Source organism: Pygoscelis adeliae, unplaced genomic scaffold (assembly GCF_000699105.1).
Source record: "Pygoscelis adeliae isolate BGI_AS28 unplaced genomic scaffold, ASM69910v1 Scaffold71, whole genome shotgun sequence".
NCBI classification, from domain to species: Eukaryota; Metazoa; Chordata; class Aves; order Sphenisciformes; family Spheniscidae; genus Pygoscelis; species Pygoscelis adeliae.
In genome coordinates, this window is record NW_008824356.1 from 10,404,118 (window position 1) to 10,424,893 (window position 20,776).

At 37.0% G+C, this 20,776-nt stretch overlaps 1 protein-coding gene across 1 annotated transcript; it reads left to right on the top strand.

Annotated features, from left to right (window-relative positions):
• Window positions 1-1,989: 1,989 nt before the first annotated feature.
• Window positions 1,990-9,435, top strand: FLRT2 (fibronectin leucine rich transmembrane protein 2). Its single transcript, XM_009319429.1, has one exon. It carries the CDS (start codon window positions 2,414-2,416, stop codon window positions 4,400-4,402), a length of 1,989 nt encoding a protein of 662 aa, XP_009317704.1. The 5' UTR covers window positions 1,990-2,413; the 3' UTR covers window positions 4,403-9,435.
• The last annotated feature ends 11,341 nt before the right edge of the window (window positions 9,436-20,776 follow it).

The following is a 20,776-nucleotide window of genomic DNA, read 5'->3' on the forward strand; positions in this document are numbered from 1 at the left end:
GCATTGGCCCTGTTAGGAGGTATAGGCTGTCTCTCTCCGATGATGGAAGGAAAGTGAGAGAACCACGCTCTGTTCTGTGTGTTCCCAAGCATCTCAGAGGAGGCTCTGCATGTCCTTTCTTATTTTAAAAAGACAGTGTCATGACGGATCAGAACAGTACGATCTAGATGGGAGCCAGGCCATATTAAAGGCGGATAAACTGTCACACTTAGGCTCATGTTAGAATGTAATCCTGTTAGAGTTTCTCTACAGTATCACGTCATCTTACATCATTGAAATGAAACCACTCGACTGAAATATGCCTGTGAGAGAGAAAACCTTGAATAATGGGGTAGTTAATCTTACTGTTTCTAGAAAAGGACAACACACAGTGTAGGCTGCGTTACAGTATAGGTACATTTACCATTTGAATTCATAATGATAAGCTACAGGACTTTTCAGGGTCTCACTTTTTATCTCCAACTGTTTTAGCCTTGAGGCTGATACCTGATGATGCTCCAAATAGATACAGTAATCTACAAGTGCAAGGTTGCATGGTTGCAACTCCTAAAGAGACTTTTTACACTGTCAGTCCATGAGGTTCCCAAAAGCAGCATTTGGGACATGTTATAAACTGCACAGCTGTAGCAGAAGAACAAGCTTTCATGTACTCCTGAATTACATTTCTTTCTGAATTACCTGGATGGTGCTTAAACTGCTTAAATAAAGGAAAAGAGATTTTTGAACATGATTTCTGTTCACTGAAATTCTGTTTTCCTGAAATCCCAGCCAATGAGTTTTGATCTGGGTCAACAAAATCTGGAAAAATACTGTGCTTATGCAATTCAGGACCCTGAGATGGACACATGCTTCGTACTTGTGAAGGTTTATATCCTTCATTACGTTCAAGTATGTAAAATGCAGCATTTTTTTCCGTCATTGGAAACAACATATTAGAAGAAAAGATAATGTCATATGATACAGTATATGTCATTGCATACTTCAGAGATTTGAATTGTTTGGTTACAGATCTGAATAATAAATAATAGCTGGGAAGGTAAAAGTTAAAAGTACACTTAAAAGCTGAAAATATACATTAAAGAACTCATCTATACTGAAGCTAACAAATTTGTTTATGAAGCCCTTCACAGACAACTGTGTAGCAGAATTAAAAGAAGTATCTAACCTTTATGGTTTCAAAGAAAGTGCTCTTCTGCAAAACTGCTGTGGTCTGAGCTGATATCCTAGAACAATAACTTAGCAGATGTAAGCCCATTTCACTTAGTGGAAAGCTAATTCTGAAGTCTGTTGACAGCACAATTCACATCAGAAACAATATCAAGATGATAGTTTTAGCAAATATATGCCTTACAGCAGGGTATCCTATATTTGTGGATTACCATACTTATTTAAAAGACTCTCCTCATAAGTACCTAATTCACTGTAGTGAGGTGCAGTAATCTGCAGTGTGCATTAAGCTGGAGAATATATATAATGGCATTACAGAAATAGAAGCAAAACATTCCAGAGTCTGGTACAAAATGAAAAAAACATAGAGTGTGATTAAACAATGCAGCCCAGAGTCTACTCTGTCAGGCATCAGTGAAGAGCATTCACGGAAGTCAGTGGTTCTGCAAAAGAAGAAAAATACCTGAGCAAAAATTTCCAGTTAAATGATTTAGTTTTAGGTTTGTAGAATGTTTTAGTTTTAGGATTTGAAATAGACTGTGAGTGGACAAAGATTGGAGGTACAATATGCAAACACAAGTGATAGATCTAGCCTTCACTGAAGTCACTGAAAGTCCTTCAATCAACTGCAATGACTTTGCATCAAATCTATTTCAAGACTATTTAACAGTAATATTAAGATAATGTTTAATATTAATGTCTTTTTTCCAGAAAGCCATAAAGAGCACAGCCTTAGAATAGTCTTCCAATGGGCTTGATCTTCCCTATTAAACATTTCATGCTATTCAGCTTTTTCTTTTCTCTTTTCTTTTACAGGCAGGCCAGATCCAGCAGATAGCTGATATGAGGACTTTGCTGACTTCAGAAAGCTGAGTGTAACACGAACAGACTTCAGTGAAAGGAAATATTATCCCTCCAAGCAACTCATACACAGATGACTTTTGGTAGCTTTAAATTAACCTGTTGCTCACCTGCAAAGACACGGCTATTGTTTCTTTCAGCACACATGGAGGAAGGCAACAAACTTTGTAACCCTGGCTAATAAGACTGTGGCTTACTTATCAAAAGTAGGAGGTAGGCCAATTATAAAAGGATTATTTTATACTTAGCCTCCAGGACTTCAACTCTGGCCTGAACACCGGACATAAATAGAAGCCAATTTTAATGACCTGAGATTTTGCTACCTGTGCTTTATTATTGTTATTAGTTCTTTAACACTTTGGTACTTTATTTCCTTAAACTAGAAATGGGTTCGTGGACTAGAATGTGGCCCACAGATTGGGCTGTTCTCATGAAATCATGGCTTATCTTTTCCCTGGGGCTCTACATGCAGGTCTCCAAAAGTTTGGCCTGCCCAAAAGTGTGCCGCTGTGACCGAAACTTTGTCTACTGTAATGAGCGAAGCTTGACCTCAGTGCCTCTTGGGATACCGGAGGGTGTAACCGTCCTCTACCTCCATAATAACCAAATTAATAATGCTGGATTTCCTGCAGAGTTGCACAATGTCCAGTCTGTGCACACAGTCTACCTGTATGGCAACCAATTAGATGAATTCCCCATGAACCTGCCCAAGAATGTCAGGGTTCTCCACCTGCAGGAAAACAACATTCAGACCATTTCTCGGGCTGCCCTTGCTCAGCTTTTGAAGCTGGAAGAGCTGCACCTGGATGACAATTCCATCTCCACTGTTGGCGTTGAGGATGGGGCATTCCGGGAAGCCATCAGCCTCAAGCTTCTGTTCTTGTCCAAGAATCACTTAAGCAGTGTACCAGTAGGCCTTCCAGTGGACTTACAAGAACTTCGAGTAGACGAAAACAGAATTGCTGTCATTTCAGACCTGGCCTTCCAGAATCTTACAAGTCTGGAGCGTCTGATTGTGGATGGCAATCTCCTTACTAATAAAGGCATAGCTGAAGGCACCTTCAGCCACCTCTCCAAGCTCAAGGAATTCTCAATAGTGCGGAATTCACTGACCTACCCTCCTCCCGATCTTCCAGGAACACACCTGCTAAGGCTCTACTTGCAGGACAACCAGATAACCCATATACCACTTACAGCCTTTTCAAACCTCTACAAGCTGGAACGTCTTGATATTTCCAACAATCAACTTCGGATGTTGGTAAAGGGGGTATTTGATAATCTTCACAACCTGAGGCAACTCACTGTAAGGAATAATCCCTGGTTGTGTGACTGCAGTATTAAGTGGGTCACTGAATGGCTCAAATTTATTCCCGCTTCCATCAATGTACGGGGTTTTATGTGCCAGGGACCAGAGCAGGTCCGAGGTATGGCAGTCAGGGAGCTCAATATGAATATGTTGTCATGCCCCACCAGCACCCCTGGTCTGCCACTTATCATCACCCCACTCCCAGCTACAGCCATGCCAACTACATTAGTTTCCACCTCATCAGTTCCTCCCCCAAGTAGCAAATACAATCCTCTCACTCCCACCATAGCCACACTCCCCACTGTGCCTGACAGGGAGGACAGAGAAAGGGTGACACCTCCTATATCTGAACGGATTCAACTCTCCATCCATTTTGTGAATGACACTTGCATCCAAGTTAACTGGATGTCTCTTTTTACCGTGATGGCATATAAACTCACATGGGTTAAAATGGGCCATAGTCTGGTAGGAGGAATTGTCCAGGAACGAATAGTTAGTGGTGAGAAGCAACACTTAAGCTTGGTAAATCTGGAGCCCAAGTCCACCTATCGGATTTGTTTGGTTCCACTGGATACTTATAACAATTACCGAACTGGAGAAGATACTGTCTGTTCAGAAGCCACAACCAAGGCTTCCTTTTTGAGCAATGGCAGCAACATCCCCTCTAGCCATGAGCAGACAACTTCTCAGAACCTGGGCTCCCCATTTCTGCTGGCAGGGTTGATTGGGGGTGCAGTGATATTTGTCCTTGTGGTCCTGCTCAGCATTTTTTGCTGGCACATGCACAAGAAAGGGCGTTACACCTCCCAGAAGTGGAAATATAACCGGGGCCGTCGGAAAGATGACTACTGCGAGGCAGGGACCAAGAAGGACAACTCCATCCTGGAGATGACGGAAACCAGCTTCCAGATTGTCTCCTTAAATAATGATCAACTCCTTAAAGGAGATTTCAGACTGCAGCCCATTTATACCCCAAACGGGGGCATTAACTACACAGACTGCCACATCCCCAACAACATGCGATACTGCAACAGCAATGTCTCAGACCTGGAGCACTGTCATACGTGATAGTGAGGGGAGATGGGGTGTCTAGGACAAAGAAAAAAAAAACTCTGGAAAAAGTGAACCCCCCAACAACAATGAAAAAATTACATTTGATAAATGTTACCCAGATGCATTTATGCATTTGAATACTCTGTAATTTATACGGTGTACTATATAATGGGATTTAAAAAAAGCGCTATCTTTTCTATTTCAAGTTAATTGCAAATGGTTTTGTAACTCTTTGCTTTTTAAATCTTTAAAAAATATTACTAAGTACTGTACAGGGTTGTACAATAAGAACCTAATGTCATGGCAAAGGAAAGAATGACTCATTCTTCAAACATTAACCACTTTGCTGTCGAAGCTGTCTGAGGGATGTTAAGTTTCTAGGTGTCCTGTAGTACAGGAAAATAAGTGCATATTAAAACAGGGTCACTAAGAATGGACAAAAGCAATTCAGATAAAATGGATACAAACCTTCTGACGTGAACCCAGCAGTTGCAGTTGAGCTTCAAACAGTTGGAAATACTTCTGTTTCCCTTTGCAGTTTTGCATTTCCTACCTCCAACTGAAAGCTGGAGTTCTGAGTGCTACCAAAAAGGCTACTTTCTTGTTTGATTAGTTTTCTGCCAATATACTTGGAATAGGAAAGGTAGACAGAGCTCAGTGTCAAACTCAAAGTGACCTTGATTCCTATTTGCAAAAGCTACTCTGAAAATGTCCCCCAATACTATATACTTTTATGACAGAAACTGTTCCTGCTTTTCATTATGATTAAGAAGCTTTAGGCATTCTCTGACCCTTCTCAGTGGGAGACGAAGGTTATCAGTATGTAACAGATAGCTGTCATTAAGTTGCACCTCTCTTTAATAGAGCAGCATTTGTTGACACAGCATGTTCAGGTAAAGCCTGAATGAGGGAAATTCTGAGGGCTCCCAGTTCTGCAGTATTCATGTAGAATTTGGAATCTAAACCTGTAAATTGCTGAAAACATGATGCAGAATATAATGCCAATGGAGGGATTGCTATTGACTTTTATGGTTCAAGCCCTGTTTGATTTAAGGGTCTGATTTATGTTCACTATGGGGAAATAGGAAAAAAAAAAAAGACAAACAAACAAACAGAAAAAAGAAATAGGATATTTTAAACATTTATTTATTACTGGAAAGGCCTCCAGGCCTATCATGAACTGAAATATATTCAGCAGGGAAAATCGTGTATAAATCCTGGTTGGTTTTTTGGGTTTTTTTGTGGTTTTGTTTTTTTTTTTTTTTCATTCAAGTGTACAGAGATGGACATTAACTAAGCATTTGATTAGCTGAGGAATTTTGAGAACACAAGTACACACTGTCCCTCTGAATTACCCTTCTTTTATCTTAAGCTTTTGGAAGTTTTCCACAATGATCTGTGCTTTGTAAGCAGTAGGTGGGCTTAGAATTTGCTTTTTTATTCCCTCAGATTCTTTAGCTGGAATACTTTCTGAGTCCTTGAGCTTTACGTGCACTATGTGAAACATCATGCTTGTATTAAAACCATGATGCTGCTCTCAAAATTATATAATGTTCCAGCCACTCCATTGACTGCCAAGAACTTTGGATTTCTTGCCAGCTCAGTGGTGGAATGTAATTCTTCTTTTTCTTTTTTTTTTCAGTTTGTTTGCTTTTTAATGCGGCTCACTTTCTCCTGAGCTTGGGGACAAGCAAAAGTTCACAACAAAGAGAAACAAAGGAGAGAGACAAAATTTTCCTGAGGGAGTAGGGAACTAAAGAACTTTTACAGTGACCAACTAGGGACAAGGAGAAGTTGTTAGAAGTGGATTGGAAGTAAAGCCTGAAGCACTTTCACTGTGGAATGCTTAGACTTTTCACTTTATGAGGCTGCTTATGTTGGGAGAGAGGGTTTTAATCCTTTCCTTTGCCCATTTCACTCAACCCATTCTTGAAACCCAGCAGTCTATGAGTGTGCAGTTTCTCAAATTCAAATCGCGTGATGACACTCATTTTCTGCAATGGCAAAATGAATCCAGTTATGATTGATTGCAAAGTACAATCATTGTATAAGGAACCGCATCCTCCCCCCAACACCTTTTATAATCACATTTTGAAATTCCACTCTATATTCTGTATATTTGCTATTTTCTCCAGCTATAACAGGTATTTTAGGCAACCTGTGTGGCTACTGTAATAGTAAAGTCACTGAAATTTTGCTGAATAAAAGGCTGCCATATGATTTCAAATGGTGTAATTCTAGGTAGAAATGTCTATGCAAAGTTTTTTTTTCTGTGACCTATTTACTGAATATTATGATGAGAAGGTTGATACTTACGTTTTGTTTGTTTAATATGTTTTAGCTGCCAAAGCCCACAAGACAAGCAGCAAATAGTTGTGCTTCTGCACGCTTTCATTGCATGCTGGAGTTTGTTTGAAATTAAGTAGAGCCAGAGATTCCCATTGGGTGTGGATGTAGTATTTAATTTCACTGAAATAACTAGCTGTACGTTTTATTTCAAAAGGCATCCTTTGAAACGACACACTTACTAGAATTTTGTACTTCCGTGACTGATGCTGGAGGAATCTTTGTCCTCCTTGATGAACATCTTCTGTTCTAGGCCTCAGGATACCATAGTTTCAAGATGAGCTAGGCGCCTTATTTGTAGCAAATGACTTATTCAGGGAGTTCAGCTGTACTGTAGGTGAATGATCCACAAGCCCACACTGATGATAACAAATGTGGTTACTGTCCTAATAAGGTGAAAACAGAAGGCATTCACAAACTGTTCATTTTGATCTTGGGTGATGAAATGTATATATATCTATCTGTGGACTATTACTCACTTACCTAGATCAAAAATCAAACTGATATTAAAGATAGCATAGTTTATGCCTCTTTTCAGTATGAAGAATAACATATATATTGGTATGAGATACTGAGAAAGTTTCTTTTCTATAAATACACTTCTGGAAAAAAGTAACAAGCCACTTATACCAAAATTTGTGGGTAGAACTGGGAGTATTATCTAAACAAATTCACAGTTGTAGTCAACCAAAATGTCATATTTTTCATTTGAAGAATGTTTTTCCCAGTTCTTATTGCTATCCAGCTGCAAAAGCGTTAAAGTATTTCAACCTACAAGAGAGTTTGGGACATTTAAAAGTGTCAGTCACACAAATGCTGAGGCTTCCTTTCAGGACACATCTAGATAAGTACATAACGGGCAATTTTCACAAGGTAAAATATTTGGAAAAAGAGTTAAAAAAGGGCAATGATCTAGCTATGTAAAGTTTAATATCAGTAGCTTTTCCCTTGAACTTTGTAAAAATGGGGTCATCTTCCCTTAGTGCAAATGTCTGACCACAGATACTAACTAAAGGCTATAGAGCAGAAGTCCCAAATGGGTGCATATACAACTCATCCAAAATGTTCACTTCCAGGTCCTGATTTGAACAGGTTCATTGCACCTGAGGGAAAATGAGTGGTTTACAGACAAAATCTCACCCGTCTTCCATTGCATACTGCTAATAGCTGACATAAATGTACAGAAAAGATTGGTGAGTGGAATAAAATAAGAGTTTAAGTGAAATTATGTTAAAGCAGTATCACAACGCTGCTGTGTTCAGTGCTTAGGTTCCTCTGAAGACTTATTTATTTACAAACAGGTCCTCATTTTCACAGATTCTGTCACTATAACAACTGTTCCTTGCATGTAGCTTGCTGGCAGAAACAAACACCTGATGAATGCATGGACTCTTTCAATAACAGGTTCTTATTGGAGATGTTATTATTGAATTTCTTCATAAGAATATTTAGGAATTGGATTACTTTGGACTGAAAAGATATTAGCAGTTTTCCCTGTAAGCCAATAAAGGACTGCAATGAATGTCACGTAAAACAGAGAAATGAAATAGCATATGCTATTTGCTACTAGAGTAGTTCAACTATATTTTTCTCTCAATCGTTTTCTCTTTTCATGAGAGAATATTTCTCCCTCTGAGAAATGTATTGATTTTAATTTTGCAAGCAAAAGAACTTTATGTATATTGTATTGTTCTTATGGTTTTAAAGGTCTACATAAGGCACTTTATTAATGACATTGAAGTGAAAGTTCAGTCTCAGCTTTTGACAGTGAAGTGGTTAATTCCCATTGAATTATCCATTTATAGTACTTCTTCACCTTAAATTATAACATGGAGATATTAAAGTTTTTTTCTTTAGAACATGAGAATAATGGTTTTACTCATGACTTATCTTTCCAGCTCAGTGGAAAAACAAAACAGAAATGAGTGCCAAAATCAAAAGTTATGGGCTCTGAGCCTCATCAAATCCTGCCTGATGCTCTCTTCTAAACACAGAGATAATCCTAGGAAGCTGATGATCACTCCTTCCCTGAACTCTACTGAACAGGGCATTTTGTATCCCAGATGATAATACAGGCAATATTGAAGCATTTGGCATTAAACTTTTGTACAACATAGAATGTCTTGCTCTTTAAAAGGACACTGGCTAGTAGTCCATCTGGAAAACTAGTACAAAAGAGATTTGGCAAGCTTTTGTTATACTGGGGCTCTGTGGAAATGTGCCTCATGAGAGCTGAATTCTGATCCTTTCAGAAACAGATAAGCTACTAAACAAATTGTTACCATTATTTGGTCCCAAATATCTGAAGATGATCTTTCATAAAATTGATTTTAACTGAGACATGCACACTTGATTCTGTTCTGTGTTTGGTATACTTTCTATCTTTAACATGAAAGAATAGATGGTTTGAAGTCTGCATTATCTGTTTTCTGCAATCTGCCATGTTGCACGCATTGTTAACTTCAAAACCTCACTATACACTATATATTATCTTGTTGACATATTCAGTAAAGAGTTATTTAAAAAAATACAACAATCCTGCTGTATTTATATGAGCAAGTTCATTAAAATAAGGATGTGAATATCTGAAAGGGAAAACAGAAAAACAAAAATATCAAACCTGTACTGTCATTCCTGGTAATATTTTCAAATGTTCTAGTGTACATCCACCCTCTCTTCAGATTCTAAAAGACAAATATTTTCATCTTCTGTCTCTCAAAGAGTTAAACTATTTGTTACTTCAATTTCTCAGATTTAATCTTATCTTTATAAGGTTATCTCATTTTCATATGCATATAGGAAAGCACTGTAAAACAAGAACAGATTGTATTCCAGTGTTTGCAATTATAGGTACGCTTAAGCAACTACACACGTCTATAACAAATACGTATATGTGGACGCTGTGACCCATTATATGCATAGTCATTTGATAAATGCATTTGACATTAATCCTTGACAAACTTAGACCTGTCTTTTACCTATTATTATCTATTTAATCTGTGTCCTTGAAATGAAATGTGATTCTTTTTCCAATTCTCCCTTCAAAATTGTTCTTGAATTTTCAGAATGCACAACATTCAGACATAAGCCTTAATAATTTTTTGTATATCTTAGACCTAACATATAGGGTAATATATAGAGTATATATAAAGAGATGCTTTAGCTACTTAGAAATGAAAATTATCCCTCTTCTAGTTACATATACAAGAACTAATTTTTGGCTTTGCCAGAACCTGAAATATTGAATGTTACAAGCTGTGGCATTTCAAAGCTTAGAAATGTAATATTGCTGAGTGTCACAATTCCTCTATAAATTATCTTATTCTCTGTCTTAACTCTGAATATCAAGTAAAACTACCGAGAGCTGCTGTGCAAAACATCCACATTTAACCCCCTGCCTTAATATGCTTCCCTGAACTTGACGTTTCTTCTGAGCCAGATTAGATCCTGGTAACTAAACCTTCTTGCCTTACCACAGAAGGTGGAGAATAGCGGTAAAGGAAATGATAAACAGTTACAATCTGGCAAAAATAATGGCATCATCATTTTCAATCGATGATTTTGTTTTCTCTTTCAAAAAAAAACATTGACAAACACTGACTACTTCATCAGATAATCTTTTAATAGCCCAAAATGATTTATCTTAGTAGAGAACAGTCTTTATTTTTATAGTTCTAAGCTCAGTTATCTGGATCTGTTCATGCACATGTGCGTGTGTGCATAAATCCTGGGGTTGGGAAGAGAGGGTTTAGCTACAGGTAACCCCCAAAGCAAGCACATAGAGGAGTACTTTTCACTATTGTTCAGTAAACATTTTTCAATATTTCACTTTAAAAAGAGTTCTTCTATCTAAGAAGAGTTATGGTGCCACATGGAGAAACTACATTTGGTCATTAAAGTATGAAACAAATATTTTAATTATACTTGAAGTGTCACTGTCAGTGAAGGCTCAAACTAAAAAGCACTAAAATACTTCTATTACGCAGAGTCTTGGTGAATTTTTAAACAATAATTTGCATTCCTAAAACAAATTAATACACTCTTATGGTGAAATCCTGACCCCACTGATTTCAACTATAAATCAGAATATTTATAGGAGTAACATATATGTCAGAAGGGCTATTAAAAATATCCAGTATGACACATTGTGTAATATGTCACACTATGTTTCCCCATATCAAATACATCAACCAAGTAAGGCAGTAGGCCTAAGCATCACATTATGAGCTTGATATCTCTTTTGAAAATCTAGGGGAGCAGTGAAATACACTTCACAGAAAATGAGGGGAGAGAGAAATATGTACTGAGCAACATTGTCCAATGTAAAGCCACACAAGATACAGACATTTAAAGCCACAAACAGGCCGCTGAGCATAGCAAGAACGTTCTTTTGCACATAAACACACACATTTTCTGCTTACAACTCCGTATTATGGCTAACATATGTGACTGCAAAAATGCATGTATGAATATTAAGAGTGTATAGTATAGTTACACTTTGGTGGGGACATCTTATATAGAATAAGAAGAATCTTGACCCTGTGCACTGGGTCTGTTATTTACCTTCCTCTGTATAGAAAGAATTCATATACAGAAGGAAGTGACAAAAGAAGACCAAAAGTCATGCTGATTACACTATCCTGTTTTTTTAAGTGTAGAATGCCTTGAAGAATGAAGACAGTGTATAAACTATTATGGAAAATCCAACTCAAATGCACATGTGTGTTTACAACTTTAACATACTCTGTGCAGAGGCGAGAAGTCTCCGTGATGAATACTAGTCAGAGTGCTAGGCTGAACATGACCATTCTTGACAAGCACAACTGCCAGAAAGATTCTGTTAAAATGGTGTATTTCTTGAGTGAAATCAGTATTTCCACTCCTATAGACTTTGAGCAGGTGATCACACAGATAAATAAAATTCTTTGTGATGGGAATTGGAACAATGTATCTAAAGATGGAGTGCTGTAATTTTCATACTTTGAAACTGCCTGCTTGTGATGAAGAAAAGGCAGATTTTGTTCTGTGAAGATGAACTACAGTAATAATGATGGACAGAATACAGAGATACTCCTCTTTACTGACATTTTATGGACATGAGAAAGGATACATACACATGCGCTATACATATACATTTGTGACATAATATTAAATTTCCTTTACAATTTTCAGACTCTTCAGATGAGATCCACTTCTAACACATGCACAATATTTCAAAACAATTAAATCCTCAGAAATGACTGCAATCCCTTTCAATGAATGAAATCAAGAAAATGTGATAAAATTAGTATTTACAGAAAGTGCACAGTTCTTTCTCAAAGCTTTAGCTGTGGTTAAAAAAAAGAAAAAAAAAAGACTACTATTAAACTAGAATAGCTTTGTATTTCTATTTATATGATAAGTCCTTCCAAATTTCTAACACACTCACTCGAATGTCAAACGTTGGTTTGACTTGAAAGTCAAATGAATTAAATGACAGTCTTGTAAGCCTGACCTCATATACCTTCACAAACTGGTTTGTGCATTCACTGTTCAGGAACCAATACGTATTTCATTGCTCTCTGACTTAGAATTTGAATGTTAAGAATTTTTCCCCATTAAAGAAACATGTTAAGAAAATTTAAGAGTTCGTGTGAAGTCAAGTGCTGCATTGTATGTTAATGTGAACAATTTCATTTATTTAAGCAGGGCATTAGCATGTCTTTGTAAGTAAGGACTGCAGAAGCAAGGCATGCACATTAACTCTATGCCATTTTCAAGAAAACCTTTCTCACCAGTACTAGACACTACTCCTAGCTGACAAAAAGCACGTACGACTTACCAAGCATATATGACTTAGAAAAATAAACAAATGGAAATTTGAGAAAGGGGAGATATTCCAAATTACTATAGTTATTCTAATAATATACAGTTGAGTACTTTAAACAATTAAAAAAATCTCATAAAAGTATTGAAGCTTTTCATATTAAAGGTCCCTAGCAAGCAAGAAATTTGTCCCATTCACAAGAAATGAGTCTAGGCAGCTTTTCACTTACATCTGCATTGTAGGTTAGTTTTGAAGTCAATATTTTCTTTTTTTTTTTACCTGATTACGGGGAGTAGCATCAGGTTCATGGTATTCTCAGATCTAATTGGTCATGATGTTCATTTGAAAGTCTCTCCATGCACTGATTTACTTTGTCATCTATGAAAAGTTTGAGGGATAGGCTGCTTTATGTGTGATACTTGCCTTCATGGCAAATTAGTAGTTAACTATATTTCTATATCTTTCTGCTTTGGTTTTGGCTTTCCTCTTCATAATTTAACATTATGAACAAGTGGAAAATGGAGCAAATTTAAAGTAGAGAAAATTTTAATTTTCTGCTACAATTAAAGCAATGGTAAGTCTGTGTCTTCTTTTTAGCAGAAGACAAAATTTAAGAATACTGAGTTAAGAAAAATTATCTTAATTTTGTTATCAATTTTAAGTTTCATTAATTCATTATTTTTCAACATTTATTTACAGTAGTCATGCTAGGAAGTTGAGCTGGGAAGACTGCATAAACTCAGGTTTGTGGTTATAGGAACTTCATGTTTATAGGTTCAGTTTTACAGATTATTACTAGTAGCTGTACAAAGAGAAGGGGACAAATGTTTCTTCTTCCTTACTCAGGTACATCAGACTCACTTCTGTAGTGATCAAGGAGGAAGACAGCTACTTTACAGAGATCTCCTTCAAAAAACCAAAATGTCCAGAACAGAGAGAAAATAACGAGTCATGGCATTTTATTTCTCTCTGCTGAGTACAGAAGGTGGCAGATGCAAAGCTGGATCATTTTATGAGCGATGGAGCAAATTACAGGTCCTCTGCAGCATTATCTAGGACCTTTGGTTTGTGCAGGACCCTAGTAAGGGTGCAACTTAAGGGTGCACTGAGTTGCAACCTCTTGGAGGTCTGCAACAAAATGCACAACCTATGCTTACAAAAGCGGGGAAGGATCTGAGTTTTATTTTGTTTTGTGGGTCTTTAATTACCATTTCCAGTAAGTTCTGGAGTTCCAGGTACAGCACTATGTTCAAGAAGCAGTGTGTAACAAGGCAAGTTTGGAAGGTCACGTTTTTGATGACTCTCCTTTTATCAATGCAAATATTAGTAAGATGCTTGCAGATGAAATTCCAAACCACAGCAGATGTGAACATTGTGTTAGTGGTTAGATCAGACACTCCTACTTTCAGTTTAGATGTCTATTACTTTTCTCCATTATTCATTGTCCAATTAATTGTTTTCTTAACATTTGAAACTAAGCAGTTAGTACTACTGCTTATTTGTCATAATACAAGGAAAAAGTTTCTACAGAACCATTATACTTGCAAACTGTGATGAAGATTACCTGGCAAAGCTAAGCTACAGAATTGCTGGCAGTACAGTGAACCGTTTGTCATGAGATAATGATCTTCTACTGTGATATCAATTCAGTTTATACCCAGAATATGAAAAATTACAATTTCCTTTGCATTTGCATCATTTCTTCTATTCCACATCAACCTTCTCTACCATGACTGGCTTAGAGGACAGATTACTGCTTTCTGCCTCCCCTGATAATGTCATTTATAAGTGTTTACATTTCAGATTAAAACAAGAAAAACAAAGCTGTTTTCCGATTGCCTGCATTTCTGGGCTGCTGTAGTAGTAATTTACTCTGTACCTGTCTACTGCACTATTTGTCTCTCACCATTTTTACACACACATAAGATATATACACACACACATATGCACAAGCACACTGTATTTATACATCTTTTATATATATATTTAGATACTCAAACATACACATAAGCATATATATAGACATATGCTATGTATTTCTGAATGTATGAATAAGGATTGGTCTAGGTTGAGCCCCATACTGATCTTTTGCTCTGGATTTATGCATTTCAGTTCTACTTAAGCTTCTGAAAGCGAGCAAAGATGTAGAATAGCATGAAATTTTTTGAAGAACTGTATTGTCAGTATTGGTGAGAGCATCTTTTCAATAATGTATGTGCTTTGGCAGCCTGTGCACTAAAACTTGAATAATACAGAGAAGATTAAGATAGCTCCTGGAAGTGGATGCTATGCACCTTCTGAAATACACTTTCCAATGCACAAAGCACATCTGTGGAGTCAGTTTATAGCAGGACTGTTCTGTGTGGTTGCTAAATAAACTAGACAGAGGAGAATGTGGGAAAAGACAGTATGTAACTAAAACCTAGTATGAACAAGAAGGGAAAAATTCAGATGTTTGTACATCATTAGCATTACAGTTGACTTTCTCTGTCATTTTCTTCTCTGTGGCCTATTTTTCTTTCCCTGTATTTGACAGCTTTTCCTTCTCATGTGAACTGCCTTTTAACTCACTCATCACTTTCTGCTTCATGAAGAACCCTTTGTTATATGGGATTTTTGTGGGATGCCTAAAATGAGGGCCTCTCTCATACATGAGGGGATGCCTTTGCATGTAGCAGACCAAATCGGCAGTGTTCATTGACACCCATCCTCCTCAATTTATTTATCTAACTGTTCCAAAAAGATCTTACTGAGATGAGCCACACAGCTAGTGTGCTATTACAGGAAGACTTATAAATTTGCTGTGAAATATTCTTCCAATGTTTCATTTCAGAGGTTCTCTATTTGCAGCAAACATGCAGGGAAATTTGCATGCAGCAACAGCCTTCCCTGCTGCATCAACAGTGCTGCAGCAACACCTTTTCCTTTGTTCCCTGCCATTCCATTTGCATCTGGCTGCTGACTTGAAATATGAAAAGCCCAGTTTGCTTCTGTTGTTCATACACAGCTTAGGTATCCTGACTCCATAATTAAAAGACAATCACATATCAAATTCAAGGACTAGGAGCAGGAGCTGCAGGGCTCGGGACAATGACTCTATGCCTGGACATGTGGTAGCCTACAAGCCAAGTCCTCTGCGCTCCATACATGGCTCCAATCACCTATACTGCCCCTTTCTAAGACAACTCTGGTGTAAAAAGATCATTTCCTTTTAGATCTACAAACCTATCCATCCCTTCCTGAGGTCATAAATTGTAATATAAGTATTATTTCTCCCAAGGTGAGGAGGAAAGGATGAGAGACAGGGTCTTCACCCATTTCTCCAAAAAAGGGCAAGTCATCCTGGAATGATCTAAGAACGGGCTCCCTCACTGAGTATATGCTGTTTCCTTGTGCTAACCAGGCTCCATGCCTTGTAGTACCCCCAGCTACTCTCCTTGTGCCAAATATGTTAACTCTGTAGCTAAAATGACTCCTGTCCATGCTTATACTGTAGTTCTGAAGATTCAGAACCTCTATGTTCACATGCATTTTATTGTAATTTTAGTTGTTAGTTTACATGCTCTGTTTTTGATAGGACTCCTGCCTTACTCATTGCTCAAGATGGAAACAAAGCAGGGCAGGATATTTCATGCAGAGCTGTGAACCTGATATTCCCCTCTTTTAAATACCTGCCTTTGCAATTTAAAAAATATTTTACTATGGGTTTTCAGGGTTTGTTTTTAACCCATAATACTGCATACATTTTGCTGAATGTATCTCTCATATTCAGAAATACAAAAGCATAAAAAGTGCATATTATCCTATATTTTGTTAGTAAACATCATTGTTTTCCAGCTAGAGATCATCCCTGCTAGTATATGAAATGATACAAGTAATGAAGTTCCTTCTAGTTTCTGAAGTTTCTGTAACAGACTACTCTGAACTTCAAAGCTAATGTAATATTTGGGGCAGGGGCAGAGAAAGAAATAGGGATTTGAAAGACAAAAACTGTGCCAGTACAAAATGTATTTTAAATAAATATGGGCCAAAACATAAAAAATTCTGTTCAGATCTGGGGTGTACAGATATAATTGTGGTAAATACAAAGATACAAAAGTTCATTATCTGAGTAATGTTCTCTATTTGTGGGATTTAATTAAGGTTGCTGCTTATTTTAAGCGCCTGAATTAATAGACCACTGACAATTTCTTGCCTGGGTTGAGAATAAATATTTGTTACTTACATTTGCCAACAATTTATTTTTTTAATTTGTATCACTCCAATTTCTTTTTACATTTTTTCCCAAAGATACCAGTGTCTGCTGAGTGCAGCAAGCTTGGAAAGCTGCATGGTTGACAGTTAAAACAAAACAAAACAGAACAAAACAAAACTAAATTTCACAGCAAACATTCCTCTGCCTTGTTATAGAAGATAAATTGTTTAGAGATAAACTTCTGCAAGCCCAAATAATCCAGCAAACAGAGTTTGATCAAGACACAAGAGTTATCTGTGTTTCAAAGGCTGATCTTAGTTTGAAATTGTAGAGAAATGCACTGTCAGATGAACACCTTCGCTGCATTGATTCTAAAGTGACATGTACTCATTTGGATTTAGCTTTTGACAGCTGCCGAAGAATGAGAGTGAAATAACCATAGCAAATGGAAAAGTTATGAGTAAAACACTAACAGCATTATTCTGTTGAGTACAGAGTATTATATGCCTGAAATAACATGAATTTCCCTATGCTAGAATTTACTGCTTGCTGTAAAACACAGTTGTATTTTCTAATGAACATTATGGCCTTCAAATTTTTATTCACAGGATATTTCTCATAATTATTTAAAAATTGTGTTTCAGAAACCATCCACTTCAGAAATGTCTTTTAGTCATGCTAAATACCAGTTCTCTGGTGTATTAACTGCTTCCAGCCCTGACAGGTCTTTAGTAATTCTCTCTTGGATTTGCTCACAGGTTTTTTCCTTTTGTTTTTCCTGCTTGACTGCCCCACTGGAGGAGATCATGTGGAGAATATGTCATATTTTTCCATGTGTAGGTTTTTCTCAGGGTCAGCCGGGCAAGATGGTGACCCAAGAGCAGTTTGGCAGGCACGTCCACCTGCACAGCTAACGCAGAGCCCTCAAAAGGTGTTACGAAGGGGGAGGATTACAACAGCGTGATGGACCATCACCATGTCTGTCAGCTCTCCTTGGTGTCACACTCACTACCTGCCACATGTGTCTCCAACATTCAATCTGACGCATGTATATCACCAAATGGATCCCTGGTGAATAAGCTGTAGTGTGTTTATGAGCCCCTCATGAATGGCATAGAGGGGACTTAAATCTGGTTTGTGAGTTTAGCTCCATATCCTCCAGTTTCTATTCACTAACTACATACACTACATTCTTAAAAAAATGTTAGGACCATAAATTAAACTGACATAGCCAAAGCTTTTGGAACTTGTGGGGAATTTAGGGTTAATGCTGAAGGCTCCAGCTTTTACATATTATATAATAATTTATATTCATATTTTTAATAGGAGATCCACATCCTTTAAGACTATTTGAATGCATCCCTTTATTGAAAAGATATTAGCAAAATGTGGATTGCACGGGACTTTAAAAGGTCTGGAATGGTCTGTGGATCGCATTACAGACTTCTTCAGAGGGAATTATTCTAAGAGCTTCAACAAGTTCTGGACTGAATCCTGAATCCTGAAGCATATCTTTAGCCAAAAACATGCTAAATCCACTGTCAGATTAGAATAATTTATGTAGAAGGCTATCTAGGTCAGTTATGGTTTCTTCTGTAGATCTACATATAAAGTTCTAACCTCCCGTGTCATCTAGTGCATAGAAAATAGAAAATCTGACACCAAAATGCTAATGATCCTGGGTCTGCATGCCTGCTGATTCTTGCTTATAATGGGACAAATGATACATCCTTTACTGACCTACTTGGGATAAGCACTATGTAAAAGCTAGGCATTTTTATTATTTCACCATATGCAGCTATATGATCTCTGCTGAAAAACAGTAGATTCACCTAGAGGCATCTTAGTAGGAGATAAGAATCTGGTTTACCATTTTAGCAAAGAGATTTCTTTAATCTAATATATGGACTCCACAGGATTTCAATAAAGATATACAAACTACAGTGGAATTTTATCATCACAACATCCACATTTCAGCTTAAAAACATTGTGGGCAAAAAGGAAACAATGATTATATGTAAAGCCAGGAGCTCATTATTAGTATAGTTGAAATGTTAACAGTCTAATTAGAGAGTTAGTCAACATCTAACTATAACAGAAAAAGAAGAAAATAAGGAATATAAAGAAAAAGTTACTACCATACCAAAAACCCCAAACCAAACCAAAACAAAACAAAAACCCATCAATAATAATACAGTTAGAATTGTATCACACATTTCCTAACTGCTAACCCTTTTTCTGATGTTGTGCTCACCCTTCCACTGCCCCTCAGGATCCTTCCATCTATTGGAGTAATATATGGTGAATCACCAGCACCCCAACTCCTTCACTGGGAAGACAATGATGTTGACATTGTCGGTTTCTTCTTCACTTTAGGATCTGCTGGGGTCGTTTTTATTTGTTTGTAAATTCTCTTTTACACCTTGCTTTGTCTTCATTGGTCTGCAAGTCCACATTACATCCAAATTTACTACATATGGTGCACTTGTGATAACTTTAAAACCAGTTTTGCCCAGGTCTGCATTTCTTTAACTAACCATTGATGAGTTGTTTGTAGCCACAGGCTTTCCAGTGCCAGCCTGTGCCCCATGTCTTACCATCCCATGCCTGCATTCCTCTATACTGCATCCTGTGCCTCCTTTTCTCAAGGCCTCTGCTGTCATACCCTGCCTGTATTTCTCTACATTGTTTCATTACATGAGTCACAAATATCTCATTCGATACAGAACAACTATTTATTACAACTATATCTAAGACTATGGTTATACCATAAGAAGACAAGCAATATTAAAACCAATTAAGCATGGTCATGTGGTTATTCGATAAAAATACTGTTGCAGCTAAATCAGGTCAAAGCAAAGTTCCAGGCAGATCGAGACAAGGTCAGACAAAGTCTGATGAGCCATAGTCCTGAGGCCTCATCAACTCAGTACAAATCCTGTGGTCTATTGCTAGCAATGGAAATACTGTATTGCTGAGCTCCAGGCTAGGACAGATAGTACGTGTGTTAAAAATGCTGTAATAGAGTCCCTGTACATCCTCTCTAACCTAGTTTAGAGATTAGTGTCTGGACTATTATAGGAAAGAATCTATTTAAGAATAAAAAGCATTATCTTAGTTGTAGGAGTGCCTATAAAGTGGCCTAAAGTGTTTAAAGATATAATTAAAAATGTGGTTTAAAAAAATATTTTTTTTTTGTTTCCTACTACTACTTCTCTACAATTTAAGTTTTATGATTTAGTCTAAATAAAGCCTTCTGAAAGAGAATGTACTGTGGAAACCTATGCCAAAGTAGATAGTAGTTTCTGCAGTGATTCAGCAAACTTAACTTAGATAGGGAAAATCCGTTTCTGAGAAATCTTTACAAGCTGTCAAATCTACTTTAGAAGACACTATCCTTCTTGGTGTGACGGCTGGCTTCTCTAATGAGATTACATTTCTCGTAAGACTTTCCTAAAGTTTTAGTCTCCTGCTCTGGCTTATTTTTTTTTCTCAACAGATTCTGAATCTTTAACAACATTTCAAGTAATTGATTAATTAAGTCTTGTATTGAGATATTGCCCTTTAGGTGAAAAACGTAATGAATCATTGCTTATTCTTAAGAGGGTGGATATTCCAGATCACTCAGTACTTCTCTAAGAAGTATAGTTTCATGTGTTTGTATTTTATATGCCAATTCCTCGCTCATGTAAAGGCACAAGGATCTGAAATCCAGCTGAAGGTCAAATGCAATACTAAACAGATATTAAAGGAAGTTATGTCATATTTAAATGGGATGCTTTAGTGCATCTCTGTTTTATAGGGCACCTTCCATATTTTTATTACTTATATAGAATCCTTAGTAGGTTTCCTAAAATGATACACTCTGGTTCCCATTACTTAAATCAAGGACATCCTCAATGACAAGATTTCTTCTTTTCTTCTTTTTGAAAGGCAATCTTTCCCTTATCTCTTTCTTATTTGATGGACATCTAATACCTTGTCTCTTTTACAGTATCAAGTGTGCCTACTTGATGTATTTGTAAATTTATAGTGGGATAAT